The sequence below is a fragment of the Tamandua tetradactyla genome, chromosome 10 (assembly GCF_023851605.1).
Source record: "Tamandua tetradactyla isolate mTamTet1 chromosome 10, mTamTet1.pri, whole genome shotgun sequence".
Classification (NCBI taxonomy): Eukaryota; Metazoa; Chordata; class Mammalia; order Pilosa; family Myrmecophagidae; genus Tamandua; species Tamandua tetradactyla.
Window position 1 is genome coordinate 71,953,772 of NC_135336.1, and position 22,345 is coordinate 71,976,116.

Genomic DNA, 22,345 nt, shown 5'->3' on the forward strand with positions numbered 1-22,345 from the left:
GTTTTGAGTGGTTGAGGAGGTTTTCAATTGTGTGGCAGTAAGCCACACAATGAAGATGAACAGTCCTGAAATCCAGATAATGTTCAGTGGAGAGGTAAAGAGACAAACAAGAGTGAGTCATTGGATGCTGGAGGAGTGGTGAGACCAACAGAGCATAATAAGACCAGGATTAGATCTGGGACTCAGAGTCACAAGAAAATGAGGGGCTGAGGGCCAATTAAGGCTGTGCTGGGCCAAAAGAAAAACAAAAAATAAGAAATGACTTGCCTTTTCAGAGACTGATTTCTTTTTCACAGCAATGATATCAACTTGTTGAAATCACTGATGTATTTTGGTAAACTTTTATTGTGTGTAGACATAATCTGTGAGAAATTTAGCTTCACATTTAAGAATAAGAATCGAAGACTTGCTAATTCCCTATTAGCAGATTAGTGCTTTAAAGTTTAAGGAAGATGAGCTCTGTGATGTAAAAGAAGATGAGATGTCTAGGAAATAAGAATACTGAAAAATGGCAGCATATTCATTGTGATTTTATTAAGAAACATTTTTCACACAAGTTTTAGCAAATGATGCCTCAACTATGTGGCCTTTCTGCCTGAGTTGTGAAAGAATTTCTACTTTGTTTTTTCTTTTTTCTCCCTGTCAATTCTCTCCAGGTTATTTCTAATATAACTTTTTTTTTTATAATAAAAATAAAATTGGTCAATTGTCCTTTTAGAATGTCTCTGTTTCACACTACTTCTTGAGATAATTGGGACTTCTTGGCTGGGAATCTCCTATCTATATTGTCTGCTTTTCAGAGAGACTTCACATCCTCCCAGAGATACTTTGGCAAGAGTGGATGACTTGTGGGTCATTGGATGGCCCTGGCCTGAGTATACTTTTTGGATAGTCCAGTCAGACAGCACTGCAGTCCTGGAGATTTTCCTAGCCTGAAAATCACACTAACATTATGAAAGATTTCTCCAAAGACTTACATTTTCAATTAGCCAAATTACTCTAATAGGGAGTATTTCAGGAAGATTTAAAGCAGCGCTAAATGCTGTGCCAGCCAAGAGGCCTGCTCTGCCAATTTAATGGCAAGCAATCCTACCCTGACAGCTTGCAATGAAATAGATCTTGCAGTGACGGCAGATCTACCAGACATGTTTGATTGAAAGCATTCGATTACCATATCTCTATAGTTATCATCAAGCAATGATGAGGCCTGGAGACAGTATGGGTCTTCAATGGGAGGATCCAGGATTCTAATTAAAACACAGTGTGTGGAATGAATCTTCCTTTTTGATGTTTCACTTCTTTTCAACCAATTGGTCTTAGTTTGAGTAAAACTAGTACACCCTTTGCCAATAATTGTTTTATTTTCACTTTGCTAATCAAAACGTTGTTTCACAAGACTCTATTGATGTGCAAAACACCTTATAGGAGGTATGATTCTTCTCTAAGTTGGTTGGCTTAGGTCCCATATTTCATGTTCAGATATGGGAAAGATGTGTAAAACCTTCTTTGACTCATACGTTCTCTAATTCTGGAACAGCACTCTCACAAGGATTCTAAAGGGCAAACATCATACTGCTGATATTTTTAGTTTTGTTGTTAAGAAAGAGCTATGATTTCTAGACAATTGTGATTCTACTTTTTTTCTGCATAGGGGCCATATAGTATTTAGAAAACACACATTTCAGAGGATTCTCAGAATAAAAGAGTTTGCTTTTTCTTGATGAGCTATAATATTAGTTAACAACATTTTGTTAAATATACAACTTTTCCCAATACCCTGTGTTCTACCTATGTTGAAGCAGCATGGTATATAAGAAAGAGGCTTGAGCTTAATTCCAGGAGATACTGGTGCAAATCTGAACTCTCCTTACTTGCAAATATGTATGACCATGGATAGATCTCTTTACACTTCTAGGTCTCAAATCTCTCCTACCATATGGTGACATTGGGAAAGACCCTCACTAATTCCCTTTACAACTCAGACATCTAAGTTCTGTGAAGAAAAAGTCTCTCCTCGTGAAGAATTAACCATCAGCATCTGAGTCCTTAATATGAAACTTTGTGAGAAGAGCTACTTTTGACACACTAGTGACTAATGTTTTGGGACTCTTTTCTCCCAAGATTTTTCTCCTACTTGTCTTGTATTATTATAGACAATGAAAATTTGAAATCGAAGAAAGATATATCAGCATCATTCATCCCTGGATTCATAGACTTGGGGTTTAGAATGGGATGGAAAGAGTTCTTTTTGATTTGGGGAATATTATAGCTGGGACTTCTATGTCCAATAGCATCATTTTCATCTTTAACATATGCCTATTTCATGTTATTGTATTACATACGAGTCCTGAATTCCCAACTAGATGCTAAGCTCTTAAAGTCCTGGGACCATATGATTTTGGGGCTCTAAGTATCCCTCACACTTAGTATCTAACAGTTGGCCCCACAAATCATTGCTTAATAGATTATTAGGCTGTGTGGTAATAAGTTATTGAGCTGTGGAGAGAGAGAGAAAGCAAGAAAGAGAGAGACAAAATTGGAAAAATTGTACAGGCTAAAGAACTAAAGATTTCCTTGTAATTACTGAAATATTAGCAATTTCCCACCCAGGATAATTAGTAGTTATTCGATATTTCAATGACAATACCTCCCATAAATCATATTGTATGCAGCTAAGTATTTGCCACTTTGCAATTAGCTTACCTAGTGTATATGAAGTTGTATTGCTGAATATTGGAGCAGGTTCTTTTTTCCTTTCAAACTGTAAGTTAAGAATCAAAATATCTCAGTTTATAAGCAAAAATCCCAATACCACAGTCTTTAGGGCTTTTTTCCTTCTGTGAATTCTACATCTATTACTTTTTTCTATTGATGTGGCATTATGATGCATTTCCTTACAGTATTTTGTTGCTACTACAGCCTTTGCTATTTATCCAGCCTCCTCAGCTAGACTGCAAACTCATTGAAAGAAAAGACCACATATACTCATTTTTTTGGAAATTTCCGGTGTCTAATAATGATTTATTTACCTAGAAAGTGCTCAAGTGATATTTGCTAGAATCCTATAGGCACAGCAATGGGCACACAGTAGCCTTAATGAGGGAATAGCTCGTTTTCTTCTATACCAATTAAGCTAATCTAAATATTTTTATTCTATTTCCCTTAGATCAAAAGATATATTTAGGTCTTTTAGAAACTACCATAGAGTTTAGTTTGGGCTCTTATTTATGTCGGCATAGGATATTTCAATATTTAAAATGCCTTTAATTCATTTAAAATAACAAACTTCTTAGAATACTGATTTTTTTTAGAACCATTCAAGTATGCAGTAAACAGTGGGACAACTTTGTAATTATTGGAAAAAAGATAGTAAATTTTTGTTAATGGTAGTCTATATGAGGTCTGATTCATATCTCAGACATGTACTTATAAATAATCTTTATATGTGTATCTTTCACTTAGGTTTGAAGAATTTTTGTGCTTTGTTCAGGGGAATATGCTCCTAGACCCCATAAAGCATAATAAATTAAACATTTATAAAGATAGTATAAAAGGGATACTCTAGTTAGGAAAATCTATATAAATCAGGGTCCCTGGAGTCCTTTTTAAGATTCAGGATGAGGAAGTAATTTCTCTCATTAAACTCCATTGGTGTGAATATGATAGTTCGATATTTCATAAATATTTAATGAATTATTATTTCCTACAACTTGTGAGTATTTGGACAATGGAGGCTTTGTTTGGAATATGAGTGCATGTCTGGCTATGTGGGGAAATGAGTGATTATAAATGCCTGACACTGTCGGTATGTCTTAAAAGAGTCTGGGGAAAATAATTTCGAAGTTTTAGAGAGGGCAGAAAGGATATTTAGTGGCATTTTTTTATTGTATAAGTTTGAAAGTGCCCTATGGAATTGCATCTTTAAAGGTCATGTTCATTCTTAACAATATTATTAACAATAATAATATTACTTATAAAAATAACTAATTTGACAGAGGTATAATCGTGCTAGCTGTCCTATTTATTAATGCTTCAAACAACCATGCAACACAGAAATTATCATACCTTTTATAGTCAAATAAACTAGAACACAGTTGTTTAAGAATATGGAGCAAATAAGTGCTGAAAATAAGTCTGAACCCAAATTTCTCCTAATCCAAAGTCAGGCTCTTTCATTGCATCATGTTGATTCCCTGAGTTAATGAAACCATTATTTTTCCTTTTTACTATCTAAAATATAGGTAGTTCCTTGCATACTGGTTCTGGCACTGTGTCACCCAGGAGCTTCCAATAACTGCCAGTCACATGGTGACAATTATGCTTGATTAAGCAGATCCAGTAAGTACTTGATCGACTTTTTCCCATAAATGCTGACATTCTGCAGCCAAAGGGAAAAGAACACTTGCCATTATTCTAAATACTCTGGCCATCTCCCATTGTCTCTCCCAATAATACTCAGCCTAGTGTTTCCTAAGAACAGTGTTCCCAGATTGGGAGACACAGACTTATTCCAGGGTTTATGTCAAATGCTACCTTGGATGATTTGAATTTTGAGGTCTGTCAAGGGTAGGTGACTATATGTGAGATTTGATGATGTGCTCCACAAAGTATCCTTGATGCTGTTGGTCATTCTACCTTTGATAATTTATTGCTTGGATTTTAAAGTCTCCATAGTGTTTCAAGTCCTCTAAAAATACATAGGAAAGTATACTTTGAAAATGGAAAATATAAACATCCCCATTAGATTTTATCTGTTGGCTAGTACCTTGGTTTATAATCCACTGAAAAGATAACCTCACCAATATTGCTCAGAAGGTGGCTCAAGACTCATGTAAAACAGAATCACTTAGGGATTTTAATTACCTGGCCCTTTTCTTCCTGTCTAAGACTTTCATACTCTCTAACTTAGAGTATTAGGATAATATAAGTGGCTCAACCCAATAAAGTTTCATTTTATGTAGTGCTCTAATAGGGGTCAAGCAGCAGTCCTGAATGACTCTCCTCCAAAGATGAGGCTCAGGGATTCAGGCTTTTCCCTTAGTGGGCTCTATATCTCAGAGTTCATTGCTTCTACACATATAGACAAAGGAAAGGGCAGGGGAGCACAAGAAAAAATGAGGGAAACTTATTGAGGGGACGATATGTATCCCAAAGGAGAACTGGTCACATGGACCCAACTATATGCAAGAAGAGGTCTGGGAGTATGCCAAGGAGGCTAATAAACATAGTGTGGTGAACACCTAGCATTTTCTCTGCCTCATAGGAGACACTTACACAAGGCTGGATAGAACAGAGAAAAGCAAAATCAAGTAAGCATGACAGAACTCAGTCCTAATAGAATTTTAATGGACACCCAACAAAGCCTTTATCGTTAACATAGACCTGTATTATCATAATGTGACTTTTAGGCAGGTCATTTTCATTTTTATTCATGTAGAATATGGTCCTTGGGAAAATCCAAATGGAGACTATTGATAAGGAATATCTGACACCAGACTTCACAGGCATGTAAGCTATGCTGTCACTCTCACAAAACTCCTAAACTGGGTTTATGTTCTGCCACTGTTGTCTTGAAATTTGTAATAATTTTGAGCAAGATACTCACATTTTCATTTTGTCCTGAGTCATTATTCTAAACTCTGGCCATTTCCCATTATGTAACTGATCCTACCTGTAACTTATGACTTATCAGTGACTGAAACTGGGGCTTTGTTGATAAATTAAGATCAGCATGATCTTTAAGATTCAGTGAATGCCATATTTTAAAACTTTGACTTTTGTGTGAGATTGAAACAAAAAAATATTTAGTACAAAATTTATGTTTTGACTACTGCATTTTCTAATATAACTAATATGGACTGTTTAATTGAACCCTGTAAGTATACGGAACCTTGAATAAGGCATGAGATTTTGTAGGTTTGTCCAGAGTGTTGTCCCAATAAATCCCAGAGTGATTTGAACAGTGAATAAAAAATTATTTGCAAAGTCCCCTTGGGGGATGGCAAGAAAAGGCGAAGATTCTACTTCCCCACTTGGAGAATTTCTGATATTCTCACAAGCAGTGGGGACAACCAAATCAATAGGCCAAGCCCTCAGTCTTGGGGCTTGTTCATATGAAACTTATCCCCGCAAAGTATAGACTAAGCCTACTTAAAATTAGGCCTAAAAGTCACCTCCAGAGAACCTCTTGTGTTGCTCAGATGTGCTCTATCTCTCTCTCAGACAAAAGCAAGCAAACTCACCGCCCTCCCCTTCTCTACATGTGACATGACTCCCAGTGGTATAAACCTTCCTGGCAATGTGGGACAGAAATCCTACAATGAGCTGGGACTCAGCATCGAGGGATTGAGAAAACCTTCTTGACCAAAAGGGGGAAGAGAGAAATGAGACAAAGTGTCAGTGGCTGAGAGATTTCAAACAGAGTCGAGAAGTTATCCTGGAGGGTATTCTTACACGTTTTATAAATATTCTGTTTTTAGTTTCAGGTGTATTAGAGAGGCTAGAGGGAAGTGTCTGAAGCTGTAGAACTATGTTCCAGTAGCCATGTTTCTTGAAGATGAATGTATAATGATATAGCTTTCACAATGTGACTGTGTGATTATGAAAACCTTGTGTCTGATGCTCCTTTTATCTATGATATTGACAGATGAGTAAAAAATATGGATTAAAAATAGATAAATAATAGGGGGAACAAATGTTAAAATAAATTGAGTAGATCGAAATGCTAGTGATCAATCGAAGGGAGTGGTAAGGGGTATAGAAAAAATAGGGGGAACAGAGGTTAAAATCTATTAAGTAGATGAAAATACTAGTGGTCAGTGAGAGAGAAAGGTAAGGGGTATGGGACATAGGAGTTTCTTCTTTTTTCTTTTTCTGGAGTGATGCAAATGTTCTAAAAAAACAATCATGGTGATGAATAAACTACTATGTGATGATATTGTCAACCATTGATTGTACATCATGCACGGAATATTTGTATGTTAAGAATGTTCGTGTTTGTATGTTGTTTTGGTTTGATAATAAAAAATAAATTAAAAAAAAGATACAGTGAATGCTAATTGACCTTTAAAAGAAGACATGTTACAATAGCAAGCTCTGTATGTGTTCTCTCACACATGCACCCATGCAAGAATATATATATATATTTAGGACAAAGTTTATTGGGAGCAATTTGTTTTAATTGATATTCATTGGGCATCATTCCATTGTTTATCGTTAGCTACTCATGTGAAGAGGTGGTTGATGTCGATAGCATAAACATTTGTTTCAGATAAATGGGTGTTTCAGTTGGATAGGTTTTAATTAAGCAATCTCTATGGTAGTAGTAGATGTTTTTGAAACCTTGAGGTGAACTACTCTAATTTTCTAATTCTCCTGTCAGAATCTGAAGATGTTGAAACATGTCTATTGTAATTTAAATAAGGTTTTGACTGTCATAAATATTTGGCAATAAGAATAGGGAATCAGAAACATTCCTAATACAGTATATTAAAATTATTTTCCTACTGCAGATGCCTGGGCACAATTCAACTTTCCTTAAAGTTCAAAGGTACAGAGTCTGATTGTTAAAATCAAGAAGTAAGGTAGCCATAAGTTTTGAAATTGTAGAATCTTTTGTTGTGAAGGAATCTATTTTTAAATCCTGCTTTCACATGACTTGCCTTGCCTAAATCACTACTGTAGCATATCATGTTCCACATCGATTTATTTATTTATTTATATATTTGCCAAAGGAGCCCACTATAGTCTTAACTCCTTCAGAACAGATGTTATCCATATCCATCTTGTTATTCCCACAGCCTGCTAGAGAACCAGACTCCTTGAACATGCTCCATAAGTGTTTGATGATATTTATGCAAAATATATATTTCTGTGTCTTTTAGGAAGCTTGAAGATTTTTTGTTGGTTTGCTTTGTGAGACCGTTTTAAACTTGCATTATACTTTTCAACCTGTTACTGAAATATTCCAGGTATGGACGAAAGAAAGGACACTTTCATTCAGTGAAAATTTAAAACATCTGACGGGTAAAAAAGGCATGTGCTTGCAGTCGTATTCATAAATTCTGTATTTTATTGAAGGTGTTTTCTTTCCTGCTGAAAAAATTATTTAGTTGCTTGCACACATACAATACAAGTAAAGAAGGACAATAAACATAAGCTTTAAAGGATGTATGTGTTGATATATTTTCTTTTAAACTGGTTACTAATAATATAATTTTTTTCTATGTCTACCGGTAATATCTATGACTAAGGGTCACTCTCTTCTTCTTTAGGGCTGGAAATGGTTTACTTGCTGTATTAGTGTCCTTTAATGAAACTTGCTCCTTAAAACACATTAGGTATTTATTCTTTCCCACTTCTGCGGGCTACAAAACAATATCAGTATCACTGGGCTAAGATCAAAGTGCTGACAGGACCACAGTCCTTCCAGAAGCTCTAGGAAAGCATCTGTTCCTTGTCTTTTCTAGTTTCTGGTGGTTGCTGGCAATCCTTGGCTTGTGGCTGCAATATTGAAGGGCCAGCATCTTCAAATCTCTCCCGGGTCCAACTTCACATTATCTTTTCCTCCATGTACTTCAAATCTGCCTCTGCCTCTCTCTCATAAAGACATTTACATTTGCATTTAGGCCCACCCAATAATCCAAGATAACCTCCTTATCTCAAATTCTTAACTTTATCTGCAAAGACCCTTTTCCCATATAAATTAACATTTATAGGTTCTAGGATTAGGAACAGATGTTTTGGGAGGTTGTTATTTAGCCTGCTACTCTTGCCTTGCCATATTTGAATCATTGGTTAAGTAATGGCATTCTTGGTGATCTATGATAGCCTATTTTCTCCTGTGCTCCCTGCACAGGAATAAGGATCTCTATAGTACATGAGTGCTGGAAAACTAAAAACTAAATACAATAAAGGAAATGCTGCCTAAAGAAGCAGTCTTTGGGAAGTAGCACCCTGAGAGTGAGCTCATAACTTCATAATAATATCTCACATAAATGAAAGTAATGTTAATTGTCTCCCCAAACCAAGGCCATTTAGCAGCTTATTGCTCCTACCTTAAGAATTTATTTTGATGCTTCTTGTAGGCCTACCTTCTCACTGGTATATTCCTTTTTACCCTTAAGGGACATAAACACCTCCTTGACAGTCCTTTCTGGTTTATTTCATATTTAAGATAACAAGAGGAGGAAATAAATGACCAGATTGGTCCTGATAAACTTGCAACAATCAAAGGTGAAAGCTATAGAAAAATTTCGGTAGGTGGGGCTTCATTTTGAAACCATATCCTAGCAAACAGAAAGGATAAATGTGTCTACATTCCTTAGCTTTGAAAAACTAAACTCTCAGTGACCTCGTCACTGACAGGGGAGGAATTTTTTATTTCACTTTTCACTGTGCTGAGATAAAACTATCCTAACTATGAAAGAAGGTATTTCATTCTTGTTTGGCTTGTTTGCTTGTTTTGGGGGAAGTGCATGGACCGGGAATCGAACCTGGGTGTCGCATGGCAGGCAAGAATTCTACCACTGAAAATTAATAAATTTTGTACCCTTGTACCCCCTCAACTCATTTTTAGTGATCTCCTACTATGTACCAAATATAGTGTGTAAAGCAAAAAAAAAAAAGCTTTCTTTTTCCCCCTGTCAATAGCTTCCCATGTACTTTGCAAGTTATTCAGAACTTTGCAAAGTCCTATATTTGAGCATTTACAATTCAGCAAAGGTCACAAAAGGAGAGCTTAGTTGGAGAAAGAAAAAAAATCCTAAAAAACAAGAACACTAGGAAGTTACATAAATGTCCTTTAGCACGTTCGCTGTACTGAGGGCTAATGTACTGTAGCAATTCATCAATCATTCTAATAGTCTTTTAACTTCTGTCAGAAAGCCTACTAAATGCTAACATCTTAAATGTTTAATATTCTAAAACATATTTTCATTAATCATGCAAATTATCTGGGCATCCATATTTTACAATAATCTCTTTTGAGATGAGGAAAGACCTACGGCTTTGCATATAAGAGAACCATGTTAGTGAGTGTTACTGTAAAATCCAAAATAATTTGAAGCTGAAGAATTTTAGAAGTAAAAAATTGAAAGCACAATTCTAATATAAGCAATCACATCTATATAAGACCCAGACATACTATTACTGTCAAATATTTCTGATTAGGTAGTAAGCAGCTAAAATATGAATTTGTTTCATTCTATTTTGTCATTTTTTTAGTAGAAGAATATTAATTGCTGGTAGATGGTGTATCGTCCTAGTAGAAATTACTTTTATATATTTTAGAGCAAGTAGACTTTGGGCTTGGTTGTTATTAAAGGAAAGAACAAGTATTCCTTGCAACAAAGATAGGCCTGAACTGCACCATGAAAACTTTCACTTATATTCTGCCAGCCAGCCCAATTCCAGGGATTCTTAGCTGCTTGGAAAAGGAAAAATTTGTAGGTGGGCCCCATGAGGCAGGTGGAAAAGGAATTGAAAGGGCCTAGGGCACGAGTTTTTTTGGTGTAAGTGAAAATGCTTTACTCTGAATCTACTTGACTTGTGAGCGGAAGGGAGGCTGGTTGTGAAATAGAAAGAAAACAACCTGAGACTATATGAATGTAGTTATTCTGGGATCACAGAGCAGTGCTCCCTGGGTTCAACACAATGACTTATGTAACTGGAAGTCATAAGCCACTATGGACTAGTGCACTAGTTCAGATCCCACCAAGAGACAGATGACACAACCAAATTAGGATAGTTCTAGGAAGGCTTATTTGTAAAGGGTCTAATTACAAAGGCATGGATAAGGTGGAGTATAGTGGGGCCATTAAGTGTTGTGCAGGTACTGGAAGCTACCAGTCTCGTAGCTATTATTAGATCTAGGCCTTAAGTGATGAGAAAAAGAAGCAATTACCAGAATCTGAAGGAAAGAGAGTACTGTAGAGAGAGTCACCTTGAAAAGAGCAGTGAACTTTGATTAAAGGAGACAGCCAGTCCAAGGTCACCCCATGGGATGAACAAATACCTTGGTGTCACTGCCTGTCTCCTGATGAACTTCCCATTCACTGAGCCTAAAAGGCATCCTAAGGGCACATACCCTGTACATAGTCCATACCAAGTTAGCTTTGCTGAGCAGATACTTGGGCTTCATATGTGGAGAGTGGATCTGAAGAAAGATAGGATGAGTCTGAGACATCTAATTTTGGCTTAAATACCTTTTCTTTGATTATGTGACCATAATTCACTTCTACTGTTTGATGATTTTCTTACATTTCTTTTTATCATTGTCTGTTTTTTTAAATTGCTTTCTTCACCATATCTCCTTGTGCCATAACCATTATCTTTACACAATTTCTAGTGAAGATATTTCTAGCATCTCCGCTCCCTTAGAACAAGTACAGGATCCACTCAGACACTGAATAATAAGGCATTAAAAAAAAAAAAGCGTCCAACCAAGCTATTCATTATCTGCACAATCTAGCTTTTCTTGGTATAACACTGTGCCTTTAAATGTCTGTTGTTTGTATTGCAAAAGGAATACTGAATCCTTCACATTTTTACATGATTTGCCTTCTAATTTTATTTTTCTAGTAAAATATTTCTCCATTTCCTGAATCATGGATTCTAAGGTGCAATAACAATCTAAAGGGAAATATCTTTGTTGTTATATAGAGAGACAGATTTTTTTTCCAGACCTTTTTCAATGTTTGCTGCAGGAGTAAATGAATAAAGGTTTTGAGAATGAATAGTTGCAGAAAAACTTACTCTCATACTTAAGTCCATGCAGCCCTCGGGTACAAGTACTTTTGTATCTCCATTTGTTGAATTCTCTCTCTTTTTTTTATGAATATGCATATTGGGTGAAAAAACCTTCCATCTGCTCTCTTTTAGCTGATTCTATCACATTTTTGAGCAGTGCATCATTACGGGGCTTCAGAGAAAGATGATCATTTACATTACATATGGAAATAAAGGAGGGAAAGAGTTGATGAATTGCAAACAAGTATAATTTATATGGACAAAGTGTGCCAGAAGTGCTTTTCACCCCATTTTCTTCTGCAAATGGAATGATTCTTGCCCATTTACTTGGCTCGGTGCCCAAGAACTCAGAGAGGGAACTCTTTAGCCTTTTGTATCAGGATTTCACACCCTTCCCTATAAGGGAACGGTGTTCCTCACTCAGGCCCACCAGGGACCCCAAAAGGTCAAAAGAGATCACTGAACATACTAATGTCATTTTTTAGATTCTGCCCTCATGACTTCTTAATTTATAGTACACATCACCCAGACATACCGATACTTTGTTTCAATTCAAATATGAGAAGTTTGCATGATAAAGAAGAAGGAATGATGAAAAGCTCATAACACATTTCCTGGTCACCTCTCAGCCTTTCTCTGTGCTTCGATTTCCCATGGCAGGTGATTTATCCATAAGTTTCAGTAATATGTAAATGTCTACATTTCGGATGCTTCTGTTTGGCCTATGGAGCAGTCAACTGCGACTCCATGATTTTGGGAGACCAGGACCCAGTGGAGCACTAGTAGCAGTAATAACCCCCAATATTTCATTCATTCATTCATTCATTCATAAATGTAGGCAGTCACCTATACATTTGATCACTCATTTTTTCAGAAATCTTTACCCCTATTAAGTGCTAGGTGTGAGGAGTCAATGCTAAATACAATATACCTCTTCCTAAACTGGTCAGGAATAAACCAAGAAATATTCTGTCATTATGAAATGGTCATTTATCTGAGAAGTTCTGTTAAACTTGCTGATTCTCATTTCTTATGGACAACATAGGAATCTTTGCCCTCAGGTGATTTGCATCTTAAGGATTTTGAATTCCTACAAGTCCATGCCTGAATTAGGGTAGCTTGTGCACATGTGTTCAGAAATACACATAGATACAACTGAATTACTGAATATAATAATGATAGCGGTTTTTATGCATTATGCTGAGTGCTTTGCACATTTTATTTAATCAACACTGTAATGTGAAATATGAGTACTATTATTCTTTGTATTTTGTATATAAAGAAACTGAAGCTTAGAGCATACATGACTTGCCAAGGTCACACATTTGTCAAATCTAGGCGGTTCAACTCTAGGACTTTCAGTCTATGGATTGAGGTTAGCTCAGGGTATGATCAGATGTACTCCATGTAGAATATGAGGTAACACAAAATGAGGGTTTACTTCTATCTCGTTTTCATAGCCAAAAACCCTGGTCAGATTTAGAAGATGCTGTTCTTTTATGTATATTTAGTTTCTTCATTTTGCTCTCAGTTTTTACATAATTTTAACATGACTTCCCACTTTATGCACGAATACCCGAAGTCTGCATGCTGATTAGTTATACAATGTTTTGCTGGTGGTGGAGGGAGGTGGAAGTGCGTGTGTGTGGTGGGTGTGGGCTGACGGAGAATCTAAAATTTCTTCATATTATTTTTCTCAGAACTTCTGCTTGTAACGGAAGTTTCTCAACAAGAAATGTCATCAATTTGGCCTCACTCAGGAAATTGCAAGGTGCTTAACAGCAACCTCAGTATATTGAATGCCTAAAACCTCATCATCTTTAGCTGCCTCTAATTTAGAAGTACATGTAGATTTAATTCTACATGTCTTAACCAGGTCATACATGTTTTTTCCTTTCTTAAATAACCCCCTTGCAATCAGATTAAAAATCCTTTCCATAAAATACTTCGGGGTAAAGATGTATTCATATGTATGCCACCTATAGAAGGAAGGAAAGCAGAATTAAAATGATCCTTTTTTACATTATCAAAAGAATGTTTTTAGGATTTCATTCATGTGCCTGGAATAAAATTTCCCTAACCTTGTATACTGTCATGACACACTTGGATTTACAGATGTAGGAAATGCCTGTGCTCAGAATAATCATTGTGTCCCAGAAAGGTCTTACTACTCGGTATATATTGAAAGACTCAGCTAATTCCAATGGGGAAGGTATGGCATGATTTTAAGGTAGATTATATCATCCAAAGGGTCTTTATTGGCATAGTCTTGGGCAACAAAAATGTTCCACATCTAAATATTGTTGAGTGGATTAATAAAAAGAATAATACTGGAAAACTTAGCTTGCTCTTACTAAGTTTCAATCTAGAAACACGAAGAGAGTGTGATATACTGTAAACATTAAAATGTCAACCCTCTAAACTCTCTCACATTTACTTTTAAAGGGCTCAGACTCATGTTCTCTCCTAGCCAAAAAGAGCAGCAGAAAATCCCAGGCCCTCAACTACCTCCAAAACTTGGGTTGACTATTTCTTGCCTTTTCATTCCTCTTTCTTCAGCTTTTCAGGTTGCTCCCCAACCTACGATTTTCTGGATCCTCCATAAAGAAACTGCACTTTCTTGAGCTACCTGAGGCAGCAGGTTGATTAAAGTTTAAAAATTATGGTCAGTGGCTGCAGTATGTTTAAGAGGGCTTGAAAACATCAAAACTTCCATAGGATCTTCTTTATGTCTTCTACAACTTAGTCTGTAATTCTGAATAACAATCGTTTATTTTAGATTGATAATTTTATTTCATCAAAGCACTATTCTAGATTCAGATGTTTGCACTCAGATATGTCCACTCTCCATGATCAAGAGAAAAAAACCCTCTTCCATCTACTGATCTCTCTCTCACTCCTTCCCACCCCAGGAAAGTCAGGCTAAAGCAACAGGGGTCTGGAAGGTACAGAGAAGGCAGCAGTGTTCACTTAATGTACTTTAGCTGCACATTTGCTCTTTTCACTGCAGTACTCCACAATGGATCATCCTACTCTAGCTTGAAAGTTGAGGTTCCCCCACTTCCATCTCTGCTCCCCTCTTTGCATGAGTCCAATCTCTTCCTCTCTGCTTCAATCTGCTCAAGGTCTCTGTAGGAATTAGACTCAAACACATTTCCCTAAATCCTTGATTGAGTACCAGTCCTTCATTCTGAAGGGATTGAAGTTGTGGTTGAATATGTTTCATGGGTGGTTTCCATCATTTTACAATCAAGCAGTTCCTTAAATGCCCCCCAACCTATGATTTTCTGTAACCTCCATTAAACAAACAAACAAAAAAAAAACTCCCTGTACTTTCTTAAGCTGCCTGAGGCAACAGGTTGATTAAAGTTTAAAAATTATTATCAGTGGCTGTGGTGTGTTCAAGGGGGCTCTAGAAAACACTAGTGTGTTAGCCAGTGCAGGAGTGGGGCCATGATGGAGGCAGCATCTTGGATGGTAAAGAAAAAAAAGACCATTTTCCTGTTGTGGAGAAGAAAGAATAGAGGTAGGCATGTGAAAAATGTATGACCTGGTTAAGACATATAGAATTAAATCTCATGGATCTCAAAAATACCCTAGAGATTGACAGAAGAATGTTGTTCTCCAGTATTTAAAATGATACTTTGTGTTTCTTGATTCTCCTGAGGTATTACCTTTTATTTGTTCTTAATAAACTTAGGCGACTTGGGACGGTATTTATCAATAGGTTAAATAGGTTGATTTAAATATAAGGATGGACTCAATTATATGGGGATAATCATTATGTCCAATGAACTAAACCAAACATTTCCTAAATGTCCACTCAGTTTCTTTATGGAAGTTTCAGAAAATAAGCATCAGGGATTTATAAACATGAAATCTCAGTCACAAATAGGTCAGTCTTGTGGAAGGGGAATATTTACATAAATAGACAAAGTATAATATGGTAAATTCTATAACCAACAGAGATACTTATAAGTTGCTGTGGAAACACATAGAAGGGATCACCAAAGAAAATCATGGAAAGCTTCATAGCTCAGGCAACTTTTGTTCTGAGTCGTAAGAGGGAGAGCAATGGGAGGGCGGTGGGAGATTGCTGGATGTAGGAATCAGTAGGAACTATTTTTGAAAATAAACAGCATTTGAAAAGTCACAGAAGGTATAATGGATTCAGGGAAATTGCCTGTTGATTATTATGACTGGAGAGGCAGAGGAAAGAAACAAATCAGATGGTAGCTTAAAAAATGGTTGGAATGGACCTTATACATCCTAGAAGAAAGGTTAAATATTATTCTAACAATGGTGAGGAGCCATCAAAACATTTTTAAGCAGGGAAGTACATGATTTGATTTTCAGGTTAGAAAGATTTTTCTGGAGGCTGTATGGAGGATGGATTAGAAGATAGGACTCTAGTAGAACAAAGGTTAGCTGGGAAGCAACTAACCTACTATTTCACACCGAGATGATGAATTTCCAAAGTAAGACAGCAACCATGGAAGTGAATAGAAAGTCATAGATGTGAAAGCTTCTCTAGAGGTAAATCCACTGACCCGGTTACTTACTGAATCTGTATGAGGAGGATAGACATAAGATGAGGCACAAAATAATTTTCTGCTTTCAGTGAGTGACTGGGTGGTGGCACCACTAAAAGAGAGAGGTGAGGAATAAGAGGAGAGAGAAATTTGGAGAGAAAAGGATTTGGGAATGCTGAGTTGAAGCTCCCTTGGAGTATCCATGTCTAGGATGTTTTATACAAAAGATCTGGAGTTCAGGAGACACAATTGTGGCCGAGGTAATCAATTCGAGAATCACCAAAAAAAGACAATATGAGGACTGGGTATAAAACCTTATCTGGTATGAGATATTTTCTCTTAAAAGTTCTATTAAAGTACCTGTCTTAGTTTCCCAGCTGCTAAAAGAAATATCATGCAATAGGTTGGCTTAAACAACAGGAATTTATTGGCTAACAGTTATGAGGCTAGGAGAAGTCCAAAACTGAGGCATCAGCAAGGTGATGCTTTCTCCCTGACGACTGTGCCATTCTGGCTCTGGCTGCCATCGATCCTTAGTCCTAGGCTTTTCTGTCACATGGCATACACATGGTGACATCTTCTCCTTTCTCCTCCAGGTTCCCTCAACTTCCAGCTTCTGGCTGTTCCCTGTGGTTTCTCTTTCCATGTCCAATTTCATTTGCTTATGAGGACTTCAGCCATATTGGATTGAGGCCCACTTCATTCACTTTGGGAACACCTTAACTAATAACATCTTTGAATGTCCTATTTACAAATGGGTTATGAACCCATAGTTCCATACCCCTAGTTGGAACTGAAGCATGCCTTTTGTGGGGAACCTGATTCATTCCCCAACAGTACCTTAAATAGCAATAGTCTAGCCAATAAAATATGCACATGGTACTTTTATTATTAAAATCAGGACATTTCAGAATGAAAAATATTTACAGCTAAGGAAAATACATCTGCACAACTAATAAAATCAGTTTTACTATATCAGTTTGACAGTATATTATTATTCATACTTTTATACCAATGATAGAGTAAGGAAATAATCAAAAATTATTATTAAAACTCTATGGCAGATCAAGATAAAATGTCTCCAATATTAACTCATGCTTTTCCAGTAAACATAAAAAATGAATGTAGATGTTTCTTGAAAAAAATAGCTAAACCGTAACTTATATGCTCCATTACTATTCATTTAAAAATATGTACACATTAAAAACCAGCACATATATAAAAAGAGAGGTTGCCTTTTTGGTAAATTTATCATTTTTTCACTTATGAAATAAAGCCAGTATCACACAAACCAAAGACTTATACTACACCTTTTCTAATACAAGCAAATGAAATATTAAAATTTGGTGCTTATAATAATAAATATACATGTTAATTACAATAACGGGAAATGTTGTAGATATGAACTCATATGTACATTATTCAGACTAAAGCATTTTAACTTTAGGTTGTATTTTAGAAATACTTTTTCTTTCTTTCCTGTTTGATCTCTTAGCTCAAGAAGAGTTGAAATAGAAAGTATCTGTAGATCTCTAGTTGAGATTGCGCGTTAGTCACTTGGGTCTGTGATGGTAATCTTCTGTACCATGTCAGGCAGATTTTCAGACTCCAGATCTTCTTTGCCATTATCGGAATTTTCTGATGAGATATAACAGCCAGAGTCCCTTGGGCAGTCATCTAACTGTGACTTATTTAAGGAGCTGTCTGGGCTCAAAGATAGAGGCTCAGATTCATTTTTTTGCTCTTGAATAGCTGTAAACGGAAAAGAGGGTAGGAGTTAGGCAAAGCCAAGGGAAGTCTTATTCATGTATCTGTTCAGCTTCAAGCAATATACAATTTTTAACTGTTCCAAACTTGACTTCATTACAATAGAAACTTCAGCAAGTATAAGATATATTTGTTTATTATAAAAGATAGTTACACTCAAATATTCAAGGCACTATTTTATTAGAAGACAAAGTTTGCCCTTACTTTCTCACTTGCAGTTTTGTAGAATTCATGTGAACTGCCTGCATAAATGAAGATCAATACGGACTCTCATTTTATGTTAATAATAAGTTGCCAGAGAAAGCAGATTGTATCCACAGTGTGCTGATGTCTAGTCCAAACACTCAAAGTATCATTAGGAAAAGTCATTTGTAGTGTAAATGTACAATCCAAGTCAATGGGAAAAAGAAAATATCACTATGGGCAATAATGTACAGTAGAACTTAGGTTACTTGGAATTTACCTGATAAAACTTTAGATATCTAGAATTTTTCTATTTTAATCAGAAAGATAGACATAAGAAACCTGGGTGATTTCAGCAAGTAAAGCATCAAAACTTCCACTGAATCTTCCTGATAAATATTTAGTTTGTCTTCCACATCTTTGTCTGCAATTCTAAATAACAATCATTTATTTTTGGGTTGATAAATCTGTGTCTAGATTTGGAAAGTATGATGCCCTAGAAAAAATAATTTTAAAGATGAAATGAAAGGTATTTCTAAAGTACGTAAGCAGCTTTATAGTTAAGGTCTTAATTAGCTTCAAGATTCCTTTAGCATCAGCTTTCTCATTACCAATATGAAGTGCCTTTCTATCTCTTCCTTGACACAAGTAGATGAACCATAAGCTACAACGACAATTCACACTGACTCTCAGTTGTATTAGCACATCTTGTTCTTTTCCCATTTAGCCTTGGGACTTCCCCAATTTAGACACTTGTCTAATAAATGTCTACTATGCGGAACCAAACCCACACATTTCAGGTTGGGACAAGACTTCAGCTTTTCAAGGCTGTGCATGTCTCTCCATTCTCAATGAGAGGAAAGAAAATCCCAACTTTAAAATCCTTGGAAGAAGGAGACTATATAATATCCCTCACTAAACTATTAAAATGTTAAGTAACTTATCTTTAGGAAATCCTCACTATCTTGTCTAAAGATATCCTGCTTATTAAATATACTTTCTAGCTACAGGTATTTTGCCAACATCAATTTATGGTCTACTGTGTATTGATTGTTCTCCTCAGTTACCAGGGAGAAGCCCTGGTGCCTTACAGGCATTCCTGTAAGCAATGAATTAACTTTTCTTCAGTGTATCTGGAATAGTATGTGTTATGTATCATTGATGGGAGAATTGAGAAAACCACCACTCAAATAATTTTCTGTATTTTTTTGGTTTAGATGGGGATTAATGGTTTAGAAGGGTTAGAAGAAAATGATAAAAATATTTCCTAGTCGACTCATCTTCAGAATGAATCATAACAGCTCTTTTAACCTTTCCTCAAGGCTCTTATTTTAAGAAATGAAACCACATTTATGCCACTTTTCTGAATCTCTCTACCTATGGCACACTTTTCTTTAATTAGGCGTTCCAAAAAATCAGGTATTTAAGTCTACTGATGATGTAACTGGTAGTAGGTATAAGGAGCTTCAATTTTAATGGAAAAACTATTGTGATTGTAATTTTTAAATTTTATCTAGCATGAGATTATTATTTTTTAGTCCTAAAAAGCTCTAGATTTGGGAGGACTTAATAACTGTTCATTAGTCTTTATGGACACCAGTTATTCTCTTTTGTTTCTAAGCCCTTCTTTTATGAAAAGGCTGCCCTGAAATGCGGCCTCATTCTCTAACAGCATTCTTTCCTCTATTTTTCTATCTACTTGCCACTGGAATGAAAGGAATAAGCCCTGTGTTCCATTATCCAGGTGTTTCTGGAAAGGGCCTGAGGAATTGTCTTTTTGCACACTTCCTGCTCCATCAGAGGTGATCACTGTATTTGGAGAATGCTAGTCTTAATAGTTGTGGGTATAAGGCCACATTTCCACAGATTATATTTTGGCCTATCACCTCAACTCAAAATTAAAAGAACTGAATAACTCTCTGTTCTAGGAAAGCTGTGTTTTAATCCTGATTCAATCTTGTGGAGGCAGCTATTTCTTTTAATCCTGATTCAATATTGAATGTGGTAATTTTGGATTAGATTATCTCCAGGGAGATGTGATGCACCCATTTGTGGGGGTGACCTTTTGATTAGATGGAGATGTGACTCCACCCATTCCAGTTAGGTCTTGATTACTTTACTGGAATCTTTTAAAAGAGGAAACATTTTAGAGAGCCAGAAATGACAGAGCTGACAAAGAGAGCAGACACACGGATGTTTGGAGATGCTTGGAGCCAGATGTTTCCATGTGCCTTCCCATGAGATGTTAAGCAAGCCAGAACCTGGAGACAGCCAAGGGAAGCCAAGAGATGAAAACAAGCCCTGGAGAAGCAGAGTGAGGAACCCCCACAGGAACTGAGGCTGAAAGCAATGGAGCCTGGGAGCAAGGGACCAGTAGATGCCAGCCACGTGCCTTCCCAGCTGACAGAGGTGTTCCAGACCGATCCGCCTTTCTTGAATTAAGATGTCTATCCTTGGATGCCTTAGTTTGGACATTTTTATAGGTTTAGAACTGTAAACTTATAATTTATTAAATTCCTCTTTTTAAAAGTTGTTTCCCTTCTGGTATATTGCATTTCGGCAGCTTGCAAACCAACACACTTTCCTTCAGACTGACATCCTAAACAGGACTTGGCATAATAGAAATTGTTTGCTTCCCACATCCTGTTCTATTTAGGTTAATTACTAACTGTGGGACTCTTATCAAGATGTAAAATTTAGGCTAAAAGAGCTCTGATTTCCAAAATTAGATATTTACCTTTCACAAAACAAGTACTTAGATTGTTACTTTATCCTCACAAGCCTCCATACATTCACCTCAAAGGATGCCAAAGTAAAGGAACAATAAATCAAAAACTGACTTTAACAGAGAATTTGTCATTTTAAATTTATTAATAAAATGTATTTCTTTTAACTCGACCTGAGAAATGCAAATTCACATTATTTAAATTCTAGAAGTTGGTTTGTTTTAAATGCAGGTTATTTGTTGTAGGAGCTTTTCATCTGCAATTTTTATGGAAAAAGGAAATAGTTTCTCAGTGTGAAAGTTATGCAGCACAGTAATTTACAGAAGAGCAGTAATTTGCTAAATGATTTCCTAGTGACATGAAAACATGACTATGCCTCCCCAAATGCTCCCCACCAGGACTGCAATAATTTCAGACAGGTGATCAGCTGGAGCCCCTCAACTGCAACTATAAAAAGAAAAGGCAGGTCATTATAGGACATTGTGGAAATGAAAACTATATAATCTTAGATTATTGTATTGGGAGGGCCAAGAAATTCTTCCTTCTTGTTTCTTTTCATCCTGACACTAATGACATAAAGATTGGCATAAATTTAGGTCTTGTGCTCTGGTTAGTTTCTCTAGAACGGGTGATGAATTCACATTTTTTATGTGCACATTTTCTTTCTAAGTCATTTAGTCTCTTCATGTGGCCATGAAACAGAGTAAAGCTAACTGACCTACTCAGAAATTGAAACTATAACCTTTGTCCATTTTGTATCGTGGTTCAGTCAATCTGAGCTAACCAGGCAAGTAATGATCTGGAATAAGACACAGTTTGCTTCCCAAATTACAGACTTGCCACAGGATATCTGAGTGTATCTTTTTGAAACACAATGCTCCTGATAATTAGTTGAGTTAAAAAGTCAGGATACATAATTCTATGTGTTCTATTATTAAAATTATGTGCACACATACATATATTCACATATTAAAAAAGAGTTCTGATTTTAGATCAATTTCCCTTATATTTCTCAGAATGTATCCAACCCTGGTATATTCTTTTAATGAAAAAGGAATTTTAAATGGTATGATTTTTTTCAATAACGTCCCCAAATGGTTTGCAAATATCCCAATGACTGTACATTTTCAAATCTGAATATTGGAGAATTAGTAAATAACTTGGAAAAAGGTCTTTCACTTCTGTCAGCATAATAGGAAGGCCAGATAGCTCAAAAACAATTCTATATTCTCTGTAATGAAAATAAAATAATCCTATTAAGGAAAAGTTACTTAGGAAATATTTTGTTATTAAAACTAACTTGAATGTTAAATTATTTTTCACTTATTTTCTAATCAAAATTTTTAGGAATTATATGAAACCCACAATTCAACATGTTAACATATAACA

General features: G+C 36.0%; 1 protein-coding gene across 2 annotated transcripts in view; it reads right to left on the reverse strand.

Annotated features, from left to right (window-relative positions):
- Nucleotides 1-16,535: 16,535 nt before the first annotated feature.
- SAMSN1 (SAM domain, SH3 domain and nuclear localization signals 1) overlaps nt 16,536-22,345 on the reverse strand; it is a 122,547-nt gene continuing 116,737 nt past the window's right edge. The window contains exon 12 of one of the 2 annotated variants that reach the window (XM_077118725.1): nt 16,536-18,032. In XM_077118725.1, the coding sequence (XP_076974840.1) occupies nt 17,830-18,032 (203 nt within the window). In that variant the 3' untranslated portion in view covers nt 16,536-17,829. The remainder of the gene's footprint in view (nt 18,033-22,345) is intronic. The other variant, XM_077118724.1, reaches the window with a different exon arrangement.